This window comes from Fusarium redolens (genome assembly GCF_020744475.1).
Source record: "Fusarium redolens strain MPI-CAGE-AT-0023 chromosome Unknown BKA55scaffold_3, whole genome shotgun sequence".
In the NCBI taxonomy this organism is placed as follows: domain Eukaryota; kingdom Fungi; phylum Ascomycota; class Sordariomycetes; order Hypocreales; family Nectriaceae; genus Fusarium; species Fusarium redolens.
Genome location: NW_025763666.1, coordinates 2,927,960 through 2,941,987, shown reverse-complemented (window position 1 = coordinate 2,941,987; position 14,028 = coordinate 2,927,960). Strand labels below are relative to the sequence as shown.

The following is a 14,028-nucleotide window of genomic DNA, read 5'->3' as shown; positions in this document are numbered from 1 at the left end:
CGAAACGTAAGGATCCTTACAGGGGTTGTGATGAAATGTTAGTGGCCAAACCGCCGAACGATCCGCAGTTACCGAAGTGGAGTGCCCTGAAAAATATTCCGCCTGAAACGGACGGAAATACTACCTTGACGCATCAACACAAACAATGCGACATCCGTTTATCGCTAACAAGACCGATTAGCTCTTTGGTCGCCTTTCGCTATGGCTCGAGGTGTACACAATAAGGCACAGCTGGGAACCTACTATCAGACTGCAACAGGTCCTCGGACTGTCCCATTAACCGACCCTCAAGGTCACCGTCTTCGATGGCTGATAGATATTGGGGGTATCCACGTTTACTCAAGAGACGCTGACTCTGTTATCTTTGTGCCCAGTTCCCGACTCTGGGTTGAAGATGAAGCCGACGAGCCAGATGCTTCGTGGCGAGAAGACCCAGAGGCTTTCGACTGCTTCAAAACTTCTTATGCTTATAACATGATTGGCCAAGAGCATCCAAGAATCGTGCCGTAGATCATCAAAAGCTATCATCCCCACGGTCCCTCCTAACTGGATATACAAGTGATGTAGGTCAAGATGTCTGGACAGGTCTTCCTATCCTCCAGAAACCGTCGTATGGCTCTCTTTGGAACTTTATACAGAACTATGAGTCTCAGCTTTACACGGCTGGAGCAGATTCTGTACCTTCCACGTCCCGTATCAAGCCAGAATTCCGACCTTTGGCCTACCAATGGAGCTTGCAACTACTATCAGCCCTCTCGTTAATCCACTCTCACGGTAGAGCTTACGGAGAGCTCATCGAGACAAACTGCTGGATTAGTGCAGACTCTCTATCAATGGCGCTAGCAGGCTTCCTGGGTTCTGACTTTACCGATCCAAGCAATGGCTGGAACTTCCCCGGTTCTTTCTTCAGCGGTATAGAGTTTTCGCCACAATACCTTCCTCTATCGCGGGCGGTGAGAGTGCCAACATCTAAAACCGACATGTTCATGTTTGGTAGGTTATTATACCAGATCATGACATCTCAACTACCAGGTGATGGAATAGGTAGGGATTGGGGCGAAACCGAACGCTTGATGGCCGAGCAAGACTGGATGCCTGATCTTGAAGATGAATTTATGGGAAGTATTGTTCATAAATGCTGGAGGTTTGAGTATGAGGACATTGAAGAGTTGCAGAGTGAGGTTCAGGTATTTGTTGAAGCACGTGGGTGGTCTATTAGAGGGGATGAACTTGAGGGTTTCGACGCCCACAGTATTCATCGCCAACTTGAGGCAAATTTTGTTCCGGAAGAAGAGGAATAGGCTTTAATTGGTCATTACTACTAGGAGCTTTCTATAGATGTCAAGTTTCGGATAGAAAAGTTCGATTCTCGCGCAATAAACTTCCTTAGGCATGCATGAGCTTCCGTCATTTGAAGCGAACCAGGTGGCCCTGACGAAACTCTAGGTCAGCCTCTTCATGCAAAGGCGAGTGGGTGGAGGGTATTGTTTAAGTTACCTCATTCAGATTCGCGTGAGCGCGTGTATAAGACTTAACATCCACGCATGCAGGAGCCGTTGCAGCATCGAATGCCTTGAATACAAGCAGAGCATCCCGCCTGGCGGATAGCAAGTTCGAACTCGTCGCGAGAAACAAGCTTGCCAGGAATCTCAACTTCAGATTCAGGGAGAGCAGCAGCCATAGCGGTAGACACCGAGGCGATTGTGAAGATGATGATGGAAAACTTCATTGTTGGAATAGTTCAAGTAGTAGGAGATGAGAGGGCTAATGATGAGGGTAATGAACCTCTGTTAAGCGGGGGTTTCGCCAGCCTTTTATAGATCGGATTTGTGCGATACTGTTCACCTGACTTAGTGGTCGGATCACTGATTAGATGATCAGATAACAGGTCCATCCTCCCGCGCCATACTGATCCATGCTCCAAAGAACGGAGTTTCGTATGACGACCTATAATCTGTGAGAATCATATCAATCTGCGGAACGTTGTGTCATGTAAGCTTCCTTTAATGGGTCCCTCTTCGTAAATCTTACTGCCAAGTAGGCTACGGAAGCTGACCATCCCTCTCATGCGCGTATTCCTTCGGGCCATCGCCCTCGTAAACCGGAGAAAACCCCCAGAGGGTCTGGCTGTGTGATTATCCCACGTAACAACGGTAGTTCGCGCCACAGATACTAACCAAAATATTCGTGATAAGTCTGAACCTTTGTCCTGGTAGCTTCATCATGTGTCGACTGAAGGATGTGGCACAGGAAGGTCAAGACTTCACATTTGGTTCGACCTCTTCTGAACTATCTTGGCAGAGACGAGTCTGAAGACTTCTGCAATATATCAGGGCTTCAGATCAAGCCAATGTAGTTGCCAATCGACAAGTATAGGTGCCGAAAGTATCCGAAAGTCAGCAGACATGCATGACAGGCTTGAGATCCTACACCTGCCTACCTGGGATTAGCAAGAATGTGTATGAGGAAAACATTTTTAAGCGACTCCAAAATTTCGAACGGGATTCCGTTGCATGCAGAGTCAAGTAAGCTCAAAACGTATTCCAATCGCCGCAGTCATGGGAACAATATTGACAACTTATTTCCCCGTTGACTTGGTGGTTTGAGGTACTATGAATCAAACGAAAATCGATACGAGGTATGAATGCACTATTTTCATGATAGTCTCTTTCTCGAGCTTGATGCCGTTGCTTGGGACACGAAATACAAATAATACAGCCTCAGACATGCATCTTAGAGGATGAACTTCTTCTCGCCATCTTTATACACTCATATGAGTTCAATAATTACGGCCCCCGGATTCTTCCAGAAGCTTGACAGAGACATTACTCAACCTAACGCCTCCCACTTTCAAGCTCGACGGGAGCGTCTTCCTGAGCCTCCTTTTGCTTAATAGCCCAAGCAAGTTCCTTATCAGCCTGCGCCGCCCTCTTCTCATCCTCAGCTCCAAGCTTAACGTTACGAACGAGATACACCAGAACCAAGAGAAGACCCGACACGCAGACTGATCCAATAGCGAGAGTCTGCTGAGTCTGGCGGTAGCACTCGTCCACAGCGTTTCTATCAGCAGTTCCAGCCTCGTATGCACGCGCGACAACGATAGAGCCAAAGATCTTGCCACCTTCCTCTTTACCAAAGTACGCGTTGAGTTTTCGGGGGAGGACGGAGTTCCAGATGGCGCCGCTAATGGTGACTCCGAGATTGGAGCCGAAACCGAGGGACGAGAGGAAGACGGCTGTTGCGATGCCGACTTGCTCGTTTTCAAGGACGGCTTGGAGCGAGACCTGGAGTGGGACCTGGGTGAAACCACGGCCAACTCCGAGAAGGGACTTGGAGGTGATGAAAGCGGCTTCGCTGGCGATGTGGGTGCCAGAAACGTTGGTAAGGTAGATAGGAAGACCGCAGGCGAGGATGATCAAGACAACTCCAAGCATGATGAATGGCTTTGTGTTCTTGGCGAACTTGAGTGACAGGCCAGCCACAAGTGCACCGATATTGTACGCGACGCGCTGGGCGTTGTCGACGCGTGTTGCGGCTCCGGGCGAGTAATGGCCCGCAACTTGGAGGAAGCTCGAGAGGAAAGGTCGGTAGATACTATCAGCCATGGCGATGACGATGCACGACGCGCAGGCGACAATGACGTTGCGCTCGCGAATAGTTCGGTAGGGAATAATTGGGTTTGACGCGAATTTACCATCCCAGACCAGGAAAGCGATGAAGGTCAAAACACCAACGATAATAAGAACGATGGACGAAGGTCTGCTCCATCGATCGGTATTATTCCGTCCCGCAATCGTCATGGGCAACAGCGTCATAGCAAGACCGCCAATGAGAAGAAGAGCACCAATAAGATCAAGCTGGGTAGCAACATGCTTAGCCTTGCCAATAACACCAGGCTCAGCACCATGCATGAAAGAAATCTTCTCCGTGATCAAACCAATACGCTTCGCACGACGATTCATCCAAATCATAATACAGATGGTCGGAATAGCAGTGACGGGCAGAATGATAGCCCACATGCCATAACCCCATCTCCAGGAGGAGTTGAGAAGGATATGTTCGCCGAGATATGTTCCACCGTAGAGAGTGGGGATTGCGGAGAGGGATTCGGGAAGGGTGAAGATTATACCGCGGTTGACGAGGGTGGTTATATCGGCGACGAAGATCTGTTGGATGATGTTCCACCATGTATCACCGAAGACGTCAAAGATTCCACCGGCCTAGTACTTATTAGTCAGAGGAAGTGAGTGGATGCAAATGTGCGTACCAAGAAGGTGTCGACGTTGGAACAGGCTGCGTACATGGCGTTGCCGATGGCCATGCAGATAGCTGCGCCAGCAAAGCTCTGAGGGCGCCCGAAATACTGCGGACTGAATTAGCTACACTTCAAACCACCAGTCAAAACAAGTCCCTCCCTACATTTGCAAGCTTTGCGAGCAGTGGATACGACACAATGCGCACGAGGCCATTGACAATGGCACCAGTCGCAAGAAGAGAATGCGCCTTGAAGTGGCTCGTCGCATAAGGCTCGTAGACATTACCCGTATAGACAGTCAAGTTCATAAAGAAGAACATGACAAGAATACTACATCAAGATCAGTTTCACCCTCACAGAAGATCGATCAGCTCACCATCCAATCGCAAAACCAAGGGCTCGTTTCGTCCAGAGCTTCCTAAAAGCCTCATTCGTCGACCCTGGTCTCGAGATCTCCTCCTCCACTACCTCTTCACTTTTCCGCTCAGAATTGTTTGCCATCTTTGCTGCCTTGAAGCCGAAAATAATAGCTGCCAAAATTTCCCTCAAACTTTTGGGAAGACCGCGCCTTATGTGTAAAATATTCCCCTCAGCGTACGGCACTTATTTCCTAATTCACTCACGCATCACGATGATCCTTTCTGTTAACAGTAAAGAAAGCTGATTGATAGCTAGTCTTGGCGTGGACCCCTTCTTCGTTTAACCTTGCTTTTAAGCATGCCTGACAAATCCCATTACCGGTGGAATTTTCTCGCCAAGCAACTAAGTACGTAAATACGGTATTTAACTTCAAGTTAGACCATTTTGAGGGGTCTCTGCGGTTGGCGAGATGAAAAATGGCAAGGATGCTGATTATCAGACCGTTGAGATCTTATCTGATCGTGTCAGAGATTGGTCAGTGGGCAGTACCCCCACAGGAGAATGGGCTGATGATGGGTTAGGTTTTTTTTAGGCTATGGGAAGTGTCCACTTTGGTGAGTTTGGAATGTTGACGCTAAGATGGAATTGTATAATGGACCTTGGCGGTGGTGATTCCGCTGATGCGGATTGATAAACGGAGTACCGACTGTTTGGACTGGAACGGGATTTGTCCGAGATGAGAGCAGAAGATGATCGGCGTTTGTGAGACGCTTTAGAGGCGGGAGTTTGCATTGTTGTATAGATTGATGTGATATTTGACATGTGTTTGGTAACACTGTGGTACTGGATAGGGTTAATGCTGATGCTACGAGTGACTAGCATGAAAGACAGACATAATGAAGGAACAACGAAAGAATGAAGTTGATGGCTAGCGGTAACCTTATAACTATATGCAACCCGAATGCAATCTGAATAACCTAACGCGTTGTGAATAGTCCATCTCTCTAAGTACTACTCCATAACCCCGATCGACTGGTGCATCTCTTGTTAACCCTTTGCAATCTTCTCCGCCTCCTCCGTCGCCTCATTAACAATCTCATCAGCCTCGTCCTTCGTAAACGCATCCGTAAACTTCACCCACGACCCATGCGCAAGCCCCGTCCCCGCGCCAATAAGCAATCCCAAACCCGCCGTCGGAATCGCCACAACACCCGTCAACAAAGCGCCAACCCCCAGCCCCAGCCCACTAGCTACACCCGCTCCTATCCCCGTCCCTATAGCACCGCCCTGTATCCAGCCCTTCTCCAGCCTTTCAGCAATCTTCATGAGCTTAGCAGCCTTTTTGTCGATTTCTCGTGCTTCATGCCGTATGTTTTCCGCTTCTTCGGGATCTTCTTCCTTGTCTGCTTTTTCATGGAGTTCAAGGGATTTTTCTTGTAGACCTTTTGCTTCTTCGACGCGGGAGTGGATTTCTTTGGCGATGCGGTCTTGGGTGTTTGATTTGCTTTCCGAGGGAGCCTCGCCGTCGGCGGGCTTGTTTTGCCCGCCCATGAATTGGCTTGGTATTGCGCCGGAGAAGATTGATCCTAGTGCTTCGTTCATAAGGGTTAAAGTATAAAAAGTGATTTTGGGAAAAGATGGGGTTAATAAGGATGTGGCTTGATGGGTTGATGAGCTAGGAAACCTGGTTTGTTTTATCAAGATTGTAGGTGGGGGTGGCGGATGACGTAGTATCGTTATCCACGTATGTCTATGCAGGTAACCGTTGCTATGATGCTATAATTTTGTTGTATGCATCATTTACGAGATTCGTGTCTCGCAGCATCGAGAATATCAAGTTTGTTATAGAAAACTTCCAATAATATCGTAATCTTGTGTCGCGTAGAGGGTTTAGTCCCGGTAAACCATCAATAGTGGTCGAGTTGTAGCTCAAAGTCAACACGTAGGCAATGACAAAGCTCATGAACCCAATGTCCTCCTTGCTCACGCATAAAGTGAGCTTATTTTCATGAATTCCATTAATTAGTACGATATTAATGCAGTTTTCTTGTGTTCTGCCATCATGAACTTCCAAATTCAAGTTACCCTAGATCTTGTCGCGAATCGGGTTTGCTTATCTAACCCGTCTCAAATCCCCCAGCTCAACATCCATGATTGGCCAAGATCAGCAGTCATCATCCCTTAACCATCCCTTGCACCCCAAGAAAGCCGTCTCAACATAAACCTGTCCTCTCTTTCAAACCCCTCCCTCACTAAACTCTACTATCACAGTCATTTATCTCACTTGATTCAGGCTCCATCAAAATGTCAGCGCGAGGCCTGGGCTCCACATCGCCCGACCCGGGCGCGTCATCTCACGACCAACTCCCGCTGATGGATCTCGTAGACGGAGAAGAGGCGCGTGGGAGAAGCCATCCCGATGGAGCAACTGGTGCTGCGGCTGATCTAATGAGGAGACTTGGTGTTTCGCCCGAGAGGAGGATTAAAGTTACGCCTGAGGATGATGCGCGCGTGTTGAGGCGGATTGATAAGGTTGTTCTGCCTCTCATGCTAGCCGTCTATTTCTTACAAGGTGAACATATCATTCACTGAGCAATCAGATATGGATGCTGACTCTTGCAGGCCTTGACAAAGCTACAATCGCATACGCCTCCATCTTCGGCCTCATAGAAGACACAAACCTCAAAGGCAATCAATTCTCATGGCTTAGCTCAATAGTCTACGTCGCCCAACTCATCGCGCAATTCCCCCTAGCATGGCTTCTCGTCAAACTCCCTATTGGAAAATTCACAAGCTGCATGGTCACCCTCTGGGGCCTTACCCTTACATTTATGGCGGCAGCACATACCTTTCGTAGTCTGCTCTTTGCGCGTTTTTGGCTAGGTGCTTTTGAGGCTAGTATTGCGCCGAGCTTTGTGGCTATTACGCAGATGTTTTGGAGGAGGAGGGAGCAGCCGCTGAGGATGTCGTATTGGTATGCTATGAATGGCTTCACTGGTGTTGTAAGTTGATTGCTTAGATAGCGGGGTTGGATTAAACTGACGGTGTTTAGTTTGGCAGTTTGGCGACGTGGTGGCTTGCGCAGTTGCCGTTTGGACTAAAACCATACCAGGTAGGTTTGAGATGGCTCTTTGTGTTATAGGGATACTTACTGACGCGTTAGACCATCTTTGTTGCCTTTGGAATCATCACAGTCTGCTTCTCTACCGTCTTATTCTCATATATGCCCGACTCGCCAGCAGAGGCCAAATTTCTCGACAAGCACGATAAACTCATCGCCATTGAACGGTTGAGGATGAATCAGACTGGCGTCATGTCTCGTCAATGGCGGTGGGATCATTTCTGGGAGACCATCCGAGATTTGAAGACTTGGCTCTGGTTCTCTCTTATCTTCAGCATTTCGTACGTGGACCTGATCGTTGCTGCTGGCTGACCTACTGACAATCCGATTCATAGAGTACCCTCTGGTGGCGTTGGTTCTTTTGGGCCTCTCCTCATCAAATCATTTGGCTTCGATTCTTTCCAGGCGATTCTCTTCAATGCCCCGTTTGGTGTTGTTCAGTTCATCTCTACAGTTGGAGGCTCTTATGTCGCGACAAAGTACCATAAGAAGGGTCCGGTCATTGCCTTTTTGGCTCTTTTCCCAATTGTTGGCTGCATGATCATGCTCTCAACGCCGCATACACCTGATGGCAGGAATACTCTGCTGGGAGGCTATTACATGATATCTGTCTTTCCGGGCATCAGTGCGTTACCTTTTTCTTGTTGTAATCTTTGCTGCGTATGCTAAACCTGCTATAGTTCCTCTGATATACTCATGGTCTTCCTCAAATACTGCCGGCGACACCAAAGGCAAATGCAACTCTTCAGTACTCTTTATCGGCCAATCCCTCGGAAATATCATCGGCCCTCTTCTCTACAAACCATCAGAGGCGCCCGAGTACCATCGAGGGCTGTACTGGAATCTGCTCCTTTACATCGCAATCGTTGGACTCGTCGTGGTTACGACTATGTACCTGACCTATCTCAACCGCGACCATAGCCGCCGTCGCGTCATGGCTGGAAAGGACGCGGTGATTGTTGACTACAGCTTGTACTCACCCGAAGAAGCAGATCGTCTTCGAAGGTCGAAAGTGACGGAAGGACAACATATCGAAAATGCAAGGGATGCGACGGTTGGAGATCATGCGTTTGATGATATGACGGATTTGATGAACGACGAATTTGTATTTGTATTCTAAAGCAATTGGAAGACTTCCAGATATTCCTCTAGACTGTTTGCGATATTATCTCCATAGCACAGACATCTCGAAAAATCTATCAATACCTTCTGTAGACCAAACCTCCGCATCATGCAAATCGGCCTTCTTCCCGTGAACGAGATTCAGACCCATCGTTGATCTTGTTATCGTGAGGCTTTTGATCCAATTCGGTCTCAAAAGTAGCGACCGAATAGCATTTTAGTGGAAACAATTCTCAACATTGCCCAGATCATCCAACAGGTTGAAAAACGAATGCCACGAATCTTGATAATCTAATGTAACTGGCCAAAACAGGCTCGATCTGCACTTCAGCCAAGCACCCTCTCCACCTCTCAGATGCTGACAGTTGTACCTCGTTCGGCAAATACTCCCCCGAATCTGCGCGGGGTACTACTCTGAGTAATCCGACGTCGGATTAGGTATTTATATCTCCTCGTCTTCATGAGGGGTCATCATCATCGTTACCTTTCATCCCAGAATTCTTTAGTTCATCATGGCTACTCCTCAGTTTAAGCGCTATGTCATTGTTGGCATGGGCGTTCGCTCAGCTATGTACTACCAAGCTATCATCCAGGACTTCAAAGACGTCGCCAAGCTTGTTGGAATTTGCGATACGAACCAGACTCGCATGGACGTAGCAAACGAGCACATCGTCGAACTCGGCGGTGAAAAAGTCCAAACCTACAAAGACACAGATTTTGACAAGATGGTCCAAGAGCAAAAAGCCGATGTTGTCATCGTCACGACCATTGATCTTTTCCATCATCATTATTGCATTCGAGCTATGGAGTTAGGCTGTGATGCCATCACGGAAAAACCAATGACCATCGATGAGCATAAGCTTCAAGCTATGATTGACGCAGAGAAGAAGACGGGGAAACAAGTCCGTGTTCTTTTCAATTATCGGTACGCGCCGCATCATACCAAAGTTCGAGAACTCATCGACTCTGGCGTCATTGGCGAGATTTCAACCGTGCACATGGATTGGATTCTCGACTGTGCACATGGCGCGGATTTTATGCGACGCTGGCATCGGCATAAAGAGACTAGTGGTGGTATTCAGATGCACAAGTCGATCCATCATTTCGACCTTGTGCATTTCTGGCTCAATACTGAGCCTGAGCTCGTTTACTGTCTCGGAGACCTTCGTTTCTACGGCAAAGAAAATGCTGAGAGGCGGGGTGAGAAGAATCTCGGTGAACGGTATCAGAATAATGAGAATGCCAAGAACGATCCTTTTGCGTTCCAGCTTGATGAGAATGAGCGCATGAAGAAGTTGTATCTTGATGCTGAGCATGAAGATGGGTACATCCGCGACAGAAATTGTTTTGCGGAGGGTATTACCATCGAGGATAACTTGTCTATGATCATCAAGTACAAGAACCGCGCAGTCATGACGTACAACACATACGCCTACGCCCCATGGGAAGGATACAGATGTGTCTTCAACGGCAGCAAGGGCCGTATCGAAGTCAACGTCGTTGAGAGCGGTTACAACCCCCTCGGCGATCCAGTAACCAAGGACGCTACTGGGGAGGATGAGAAGTATATTCAGGGCGGTGTTGAGCAGACCAAGATTGTTGTTTACCCCCTGTTTGATAAGCCGTATGTTGTTGATGTTGTGAAGCAGGAGGGTGGTCATGGTGGAGGAGATCCTGTTTTGTTGAAGGATGTTCTTTTGGGGGGTGAGGTTGATAATTTTAAGAGGGCTGCTAATATTCGGGATGGAGGGAATGCGGTTTTGGTGGGTGTTGGGGCGAATCATAGTATGAAGAGTGGTATGCCTGTCAAGGTTCAAGAGTTGGTCAAGTGGTAGTTGCAGATAGTCAATCCAAATCTGAATAATTAAGAAGATGATTCACTCTCACAGTTGAAAAGAAAACAAGTGCTTTTATGATCCTTGCCATACAAATACAAACCTCGCTCAAAAGGAATCCATAGTCAAATCATTCGCTCCACTCTCCTTCCCATTCCCATCATAATTCTTATCATTCATATCCCCCATCAGTCCCGTAAACATACCACCCATCCCGACCTCCTCCACCTGACCAACAGTCTGATCCGGCGGAGACCCCAATAAATCATAAGGCCAAAAAGGAACGCCGCCAACGTCGTTAAAATGTGTTGAATCCATCAAAGACATATCACCAAAGTCCAGCGGTGGAATATTCGTAATCTCACATAAAGCTGCTGTTAGATCCACGGGGAAGGGCTGTTTGTTGTTGAAGAACGCTTCTTGGTCGATGTTGCGCAAGTCTTGGGTTTGGAGGTTTGAGGACATGATATTGTTTTGATCGATAAAGTCTGTTAGATTGTCGGGGATGAGATGTTTGTTCATGGCAGAGAAACGTTTCATTGATTGTTCGTCGACGGTTGGCATGGATGTTGCTTGAGATCTGGAGCTGAGACCACGGCCTGCTTTTCGTAAAGATGGTGGAAAGTCGCATTCGTCTGGGAGTCTGCCGTTGCTGATACTCATATCAAGCGTCATAACGAGTCGTAAGTAATAACTCGGTCGCGTTTTGAGCATATCCAGACAACTACTCGGCGAAGGTTCGTCCTCGGTGGCCATAGGTGCCGGTGATCGTTGTCTCGCTAGTTCAACGACATGTCGAATAGCCCGCATAACCCAGTCTGTGATGTAGTATTTCTTCTTATAGCTCTTCATTTGTTTCAGGATATTTTCAACGTGTTGTTCTTTTTGGGTGAGTTTGACGCCTTCTTCTGGTGAAGCTGGCTTCTTGGGGCGGAGAAGTTCGACATCGATCATTTGGAGTGCTAGCGGAAAGGCTGTGCACCCGATGCTTCAGATTGTTAATGACGGGCTGAGGTCAGTTGAGGGATTGACTTACGCAGTCATTGGTAGCCAGCGTGATAACCCTAGACGGTCGAATTCGAGAAGACATTCAGTTACGCGTGATGCTGAACCTTGAAGATCCTCGCTCTGTCGTCGGAGTTGTGTATCGGATTGAGAGGGCGGTAATAAGCTTGATCGCAGGATGTTGTAATGACAGACAGAAAGCCTCGCGGAACTATCAATGTCAGTTTCTGCAATCCCCTTCATCCCGTCGAAACTTACTGGTAGTACATCTCAATGAGATTCTTGAACAAAATAATCGACGAAGCCGGAGAAATCTCCTCAGCCATCCTCTCATCCAACGTCGTCTTCGTCTCACTCCACGAACTATACCACCGACAAAGCTCCATCTGACACAGACTCGCATCCTTCCCAACCTCCATCCTCCCCGACAGCATCCACGACGGATTATTATAAAGCACCGACGTAACCGTCAAAACATCCGTAAGCACCACACAAAGATCCACCAACCTCGAAAGCAACTCGGCATGCAGCGTCTTGGTCGTAGAGTCGTAGACATCAGAATTATACAGCTCATCGCATAAATCCGCACTTCCCAATTTCGAACAAGAAAAGCTGAAATTCGATGGTGTGATTTTTATGCTCTGGCGAGATGTTAGGGGGAGGAGGCGATCGCAGATAATGCAGCACCACCAGAGGCGTTTAAGGGTGTTGCGGAGTTTTTGGACTTTGGCTACTTCGGTGTCTTTGCTGGGACGCAGGGAGGAGTAGCAGTGGGCTTTTGCGACGCGGGCGTAGGATATAGCGATGCCGAGCCAGATTGAGCCGAGGGGCTTGTTGCCTGCTATGCAGCGGGGGATGAGGTGTGTGTGGGCGAGGAGGAGGGAGGCTTGGGCTATGGCGATGCAAGACTTTTCGACGCTGAAGTCATAAAGAAGCTGCGGTCATGAGCAACGCTATGGTGCAAAGGGTGGAGAGCATACCTTTGATCGACGATAAAACGCAAGTTTGGCCTGATGTACATCCTCAAAGCCTAGCATTTTAATCGTCTCCGACGAAACAAACTATCTCTGTCAGCATCATGTCCATCTTCTCGATCCAGAACCCTTACACCTGAAGAAATGAACAATATCCCCTGCAACACCAGCATCGGCATCTCATATTCCACATCATTATCCACCGAATTATACGAAAGCCAAAAATCCTTCTCATTCAATATCGGAAGCATCGGATGAACATGCAGAAAATACTGTCTCAGAAAATCATCCAGCGCCGCGCGCTGCGGCACAACAAAACATCCTTGACTAACGAGGAATGCTAAATCTTGCGGGAGCAAGTCTTTTGTATCGGGGACTTGAAGAAATGCGTAGTCGGGATGCGTTGGCGATCCAGCGCAATTCGTCGGTTGTTGTGATGTTTGCGCGATTGTAGTGGGTATTGGTGGTGAGGGCTTCTGTGTTGCGGGGAGGATATTTCGGGGTTCGGATGTCGTGGTTGTTGATTCTTCGATGGATCGGGGCGTCGGGGGTTCGTTTGGTCGTAGTGAAGGAGTCGTTGATCTGTTTAGTTAGTATTGAATTGAATTGTTGGAGGGTTGATGTAGCGTACATTATTCCATGGCGGCGCTTAAAGGTGCAGACCTTGTCGTTGTGTCTGCAATTGACACAAGGACCAGCCGGATTCTCAATGATGCACCGAACTTTTCTTGACCGACATAAATTGCACGCTCTCGAGACTCTTTTTCTCATGGTTTTTGTCGGCTGCATTTTTCTCACTTTTCCCAACAATAAAACAAATACCGGGGTCGGAAAAAAAGTCTGGTGATAAGATATCGGGTTAGAGGTCGTGATAATGTTGAATCAAAGTTGTCAACTCGCAATCCTCGGATTGAAAAGCAAGACGCCAGCTGCCCTGTTCCCCCCGGGATCCGATGGCATTTGCCGACGGTCTTCCCCACAGAATGGTGATCAATCCCCGCAAGATTTGACTGGTTTGGCGGACGCTAGAACGGTGTGAGCTAAGCGGTTTGAGGGTCGACACGCCGGTGGCCAAGGAGCTATTGGAAGCATAATTGCTTTAGCTGAAGCGAGACGACCAATCTTGATGGGAGACGGTCATTCTTTGTGTTTAATTCGTTACAGGGCAGGCGTTTCCATGTGGTGAAGAAGTTCTATGCAGAATATCCACTGATTAATTAATTGATGTCGGATAACGTTAATTATCATGGGCACACGTCACAGAAGACTCGCATTTTGATGGATGTTGCAGAGGGAAAATAGCCTAAGCGATGCATACCGACTGGGAATAGCTTCATGCACAAGCATGCACAAGAT

The 14,028-nt window shown here is 48.0% G+C and overlaps 7 protein-coding genes across 7 annotated transcripts; 3 read left to right on the top strand and 4 right to left on the bottom strand.

Annotated features, from left to right (window-relative positions):
• Positions 1 to 201: 201 nt before the first annotated feature.
• On the top strand, positions 202 to 1,338 carry BKA55DRAFT_607674 (uncharacterized protein; the record flags this gene model as incomplete). The annotated part of the gene is made up of 2 exons (XM_046196611.1): positions 202 to 506; positions 560 to 1,338. The coding sequence occupies 2 exons, from the start codon at positions 202 to 204 to the stop codon at positions 1,299 to 1,301; spliced, it is 1,047 nt and encodes a 348-aa protein (XP_046054378.1). The 3' UTR covers positions 1,302 to 1,338.
• A 2-nt stretch (positions 1,339 to 1,340) lies between these two features.
• Positions 1,341 to 1,997, bottom strand: BKA55DRAFT_559325 (uncharacterized protein). Its single transcript, XM_046191963.1, has 2 exons — positions 1,498 to 1,997; positions 1,341 to 1,431 (listed from the first exon to the last, which is right to left on the bottom strand). Exon 1 carries the CDS (start codon positions 1,727 to 1,729, stop codon positions 1,532 to 1,534), a length of 198 nt encoding a protein of 65 aa, XP_046054377.1. The 5' UTR covers positions 1,730 to 1,997; the 3' UTR covers positions 1,341 to 1,431; positions 1,498 to 1,531.
• A 528-nt stretch (positions 1,998 to 2,525) lies between these two features.
• BKA55DRAFT_636600 (major facilitator superfamily domain-containing protein) lies at positions 2,526 to 4,756 on the bottom strand (the record flags this gene model as incomplete). The annotated part of the gene is made up of 4 exons (XM_046197029.1): positions 2,526 to 4,220; positions 4,268 to 4,363; positions 4,420 to 4,585; positions 4,632 to 4,756. The coding sequence occupies 4 exons, from the start codon at positions 4,754 to 4,756 to the stop codon at positions 2,835 to 2,837; spliced, it is 1,773 nt and encodes a 590-aa protein (XP_046054376.1). The 3' UTR covers positions 2,526 to 2,834.
• A 764-nt stretch (positions 4,757 to 5,520) lies between these two features.
• Positions 5,521 to 6,295, bottom strand: BKA55DRAFT_559323 (uncharacterized protein). Its single transcript, XM_046191962.1, has one exon. It carries the CDS (start codon positions 6,215 to 6,217, stop codon positions 5,663 to 5,665), a length of 555 nt encoding a protein of 184 aa, XP_046054375.1. The 5' UTR covers positions 6,218 to 6,295; the 3' UTR covers positions 5,521 to 5,662.
• A 499-nt stretch (positions 6,296 to 6,794) lies between these two features.
• On the top strand, positions 6,795 to 8,953 carry BKA55DRAFT_559321 (major facilitator superfamily domain-containing protein). Its single transcript, XM_046191961.1, has 6 exons — positions 6,795 to 7,187; positions 7,238 to 7,617; positions 7,668 to 7,727; positions 7,779 to 8,017; positions 8,072 to 8,361; positions 8,417 to 8,953. The coding sequence occupies exons 1-6, from the start codon at positions 6,920 to 6,922 to the stop codon at positions 8,854 to 8,856; spliced, it is 1,677 nt and encodes a 558-aa protein (XP_046054374.1). The 5' UTR covers positions 6,795 to 6,919; the 3' UTR covers positions 8,857 to 8,953.
• A 243-nt stretch (positions 8,954 to 9,196) lies between these two features.
• On the top strand, positions 9,197 to 10,731 carry BKA55DRAFT_559320 (uncharacterized protein). The gene has a single exon (XM_046191960.1). The coding sequence runs from the start codon at positions 9,371 to 9,373 to the stop codon at positions 10,691 to 10,693; it is 1,323 nt and encodes a 440-aa protein (XP_046054373.1). The 5' UTR covers positions 9,197 to 9,370; the 3' UTR covers positions 10,694 to 10,731.
• On the bottom strand, positions 10,732 to 13,558 carry BKA55DRAFT_559317 (uncharacterized protein). Its single transcript, XM_046191959.1, has 6 exons — positions 13,304 to 13,558; positions 12,807 to 13,254; positions 12,679 to 12,759; positions 11,957 to 12,633; positions 11,730 to 11,909; positions 10,732 to 11,681 (listed from the first exon to the last, which is right to left on the bottom strand). Exons 1-6 carry the CDS (start codon positions 13,459 to 13,461, stop codon positions 10,802 to 10,804), a joined length of 2,424 nt encoding a protein of 807 aa, XP_046054372.1. The 5' UTR covers positions 13,462 to 13,558; the 3' UTR covers positions 10,732 to 10,801.
• Positions 13,559 to 14,028: the final 470 nt, after the last annotated feature.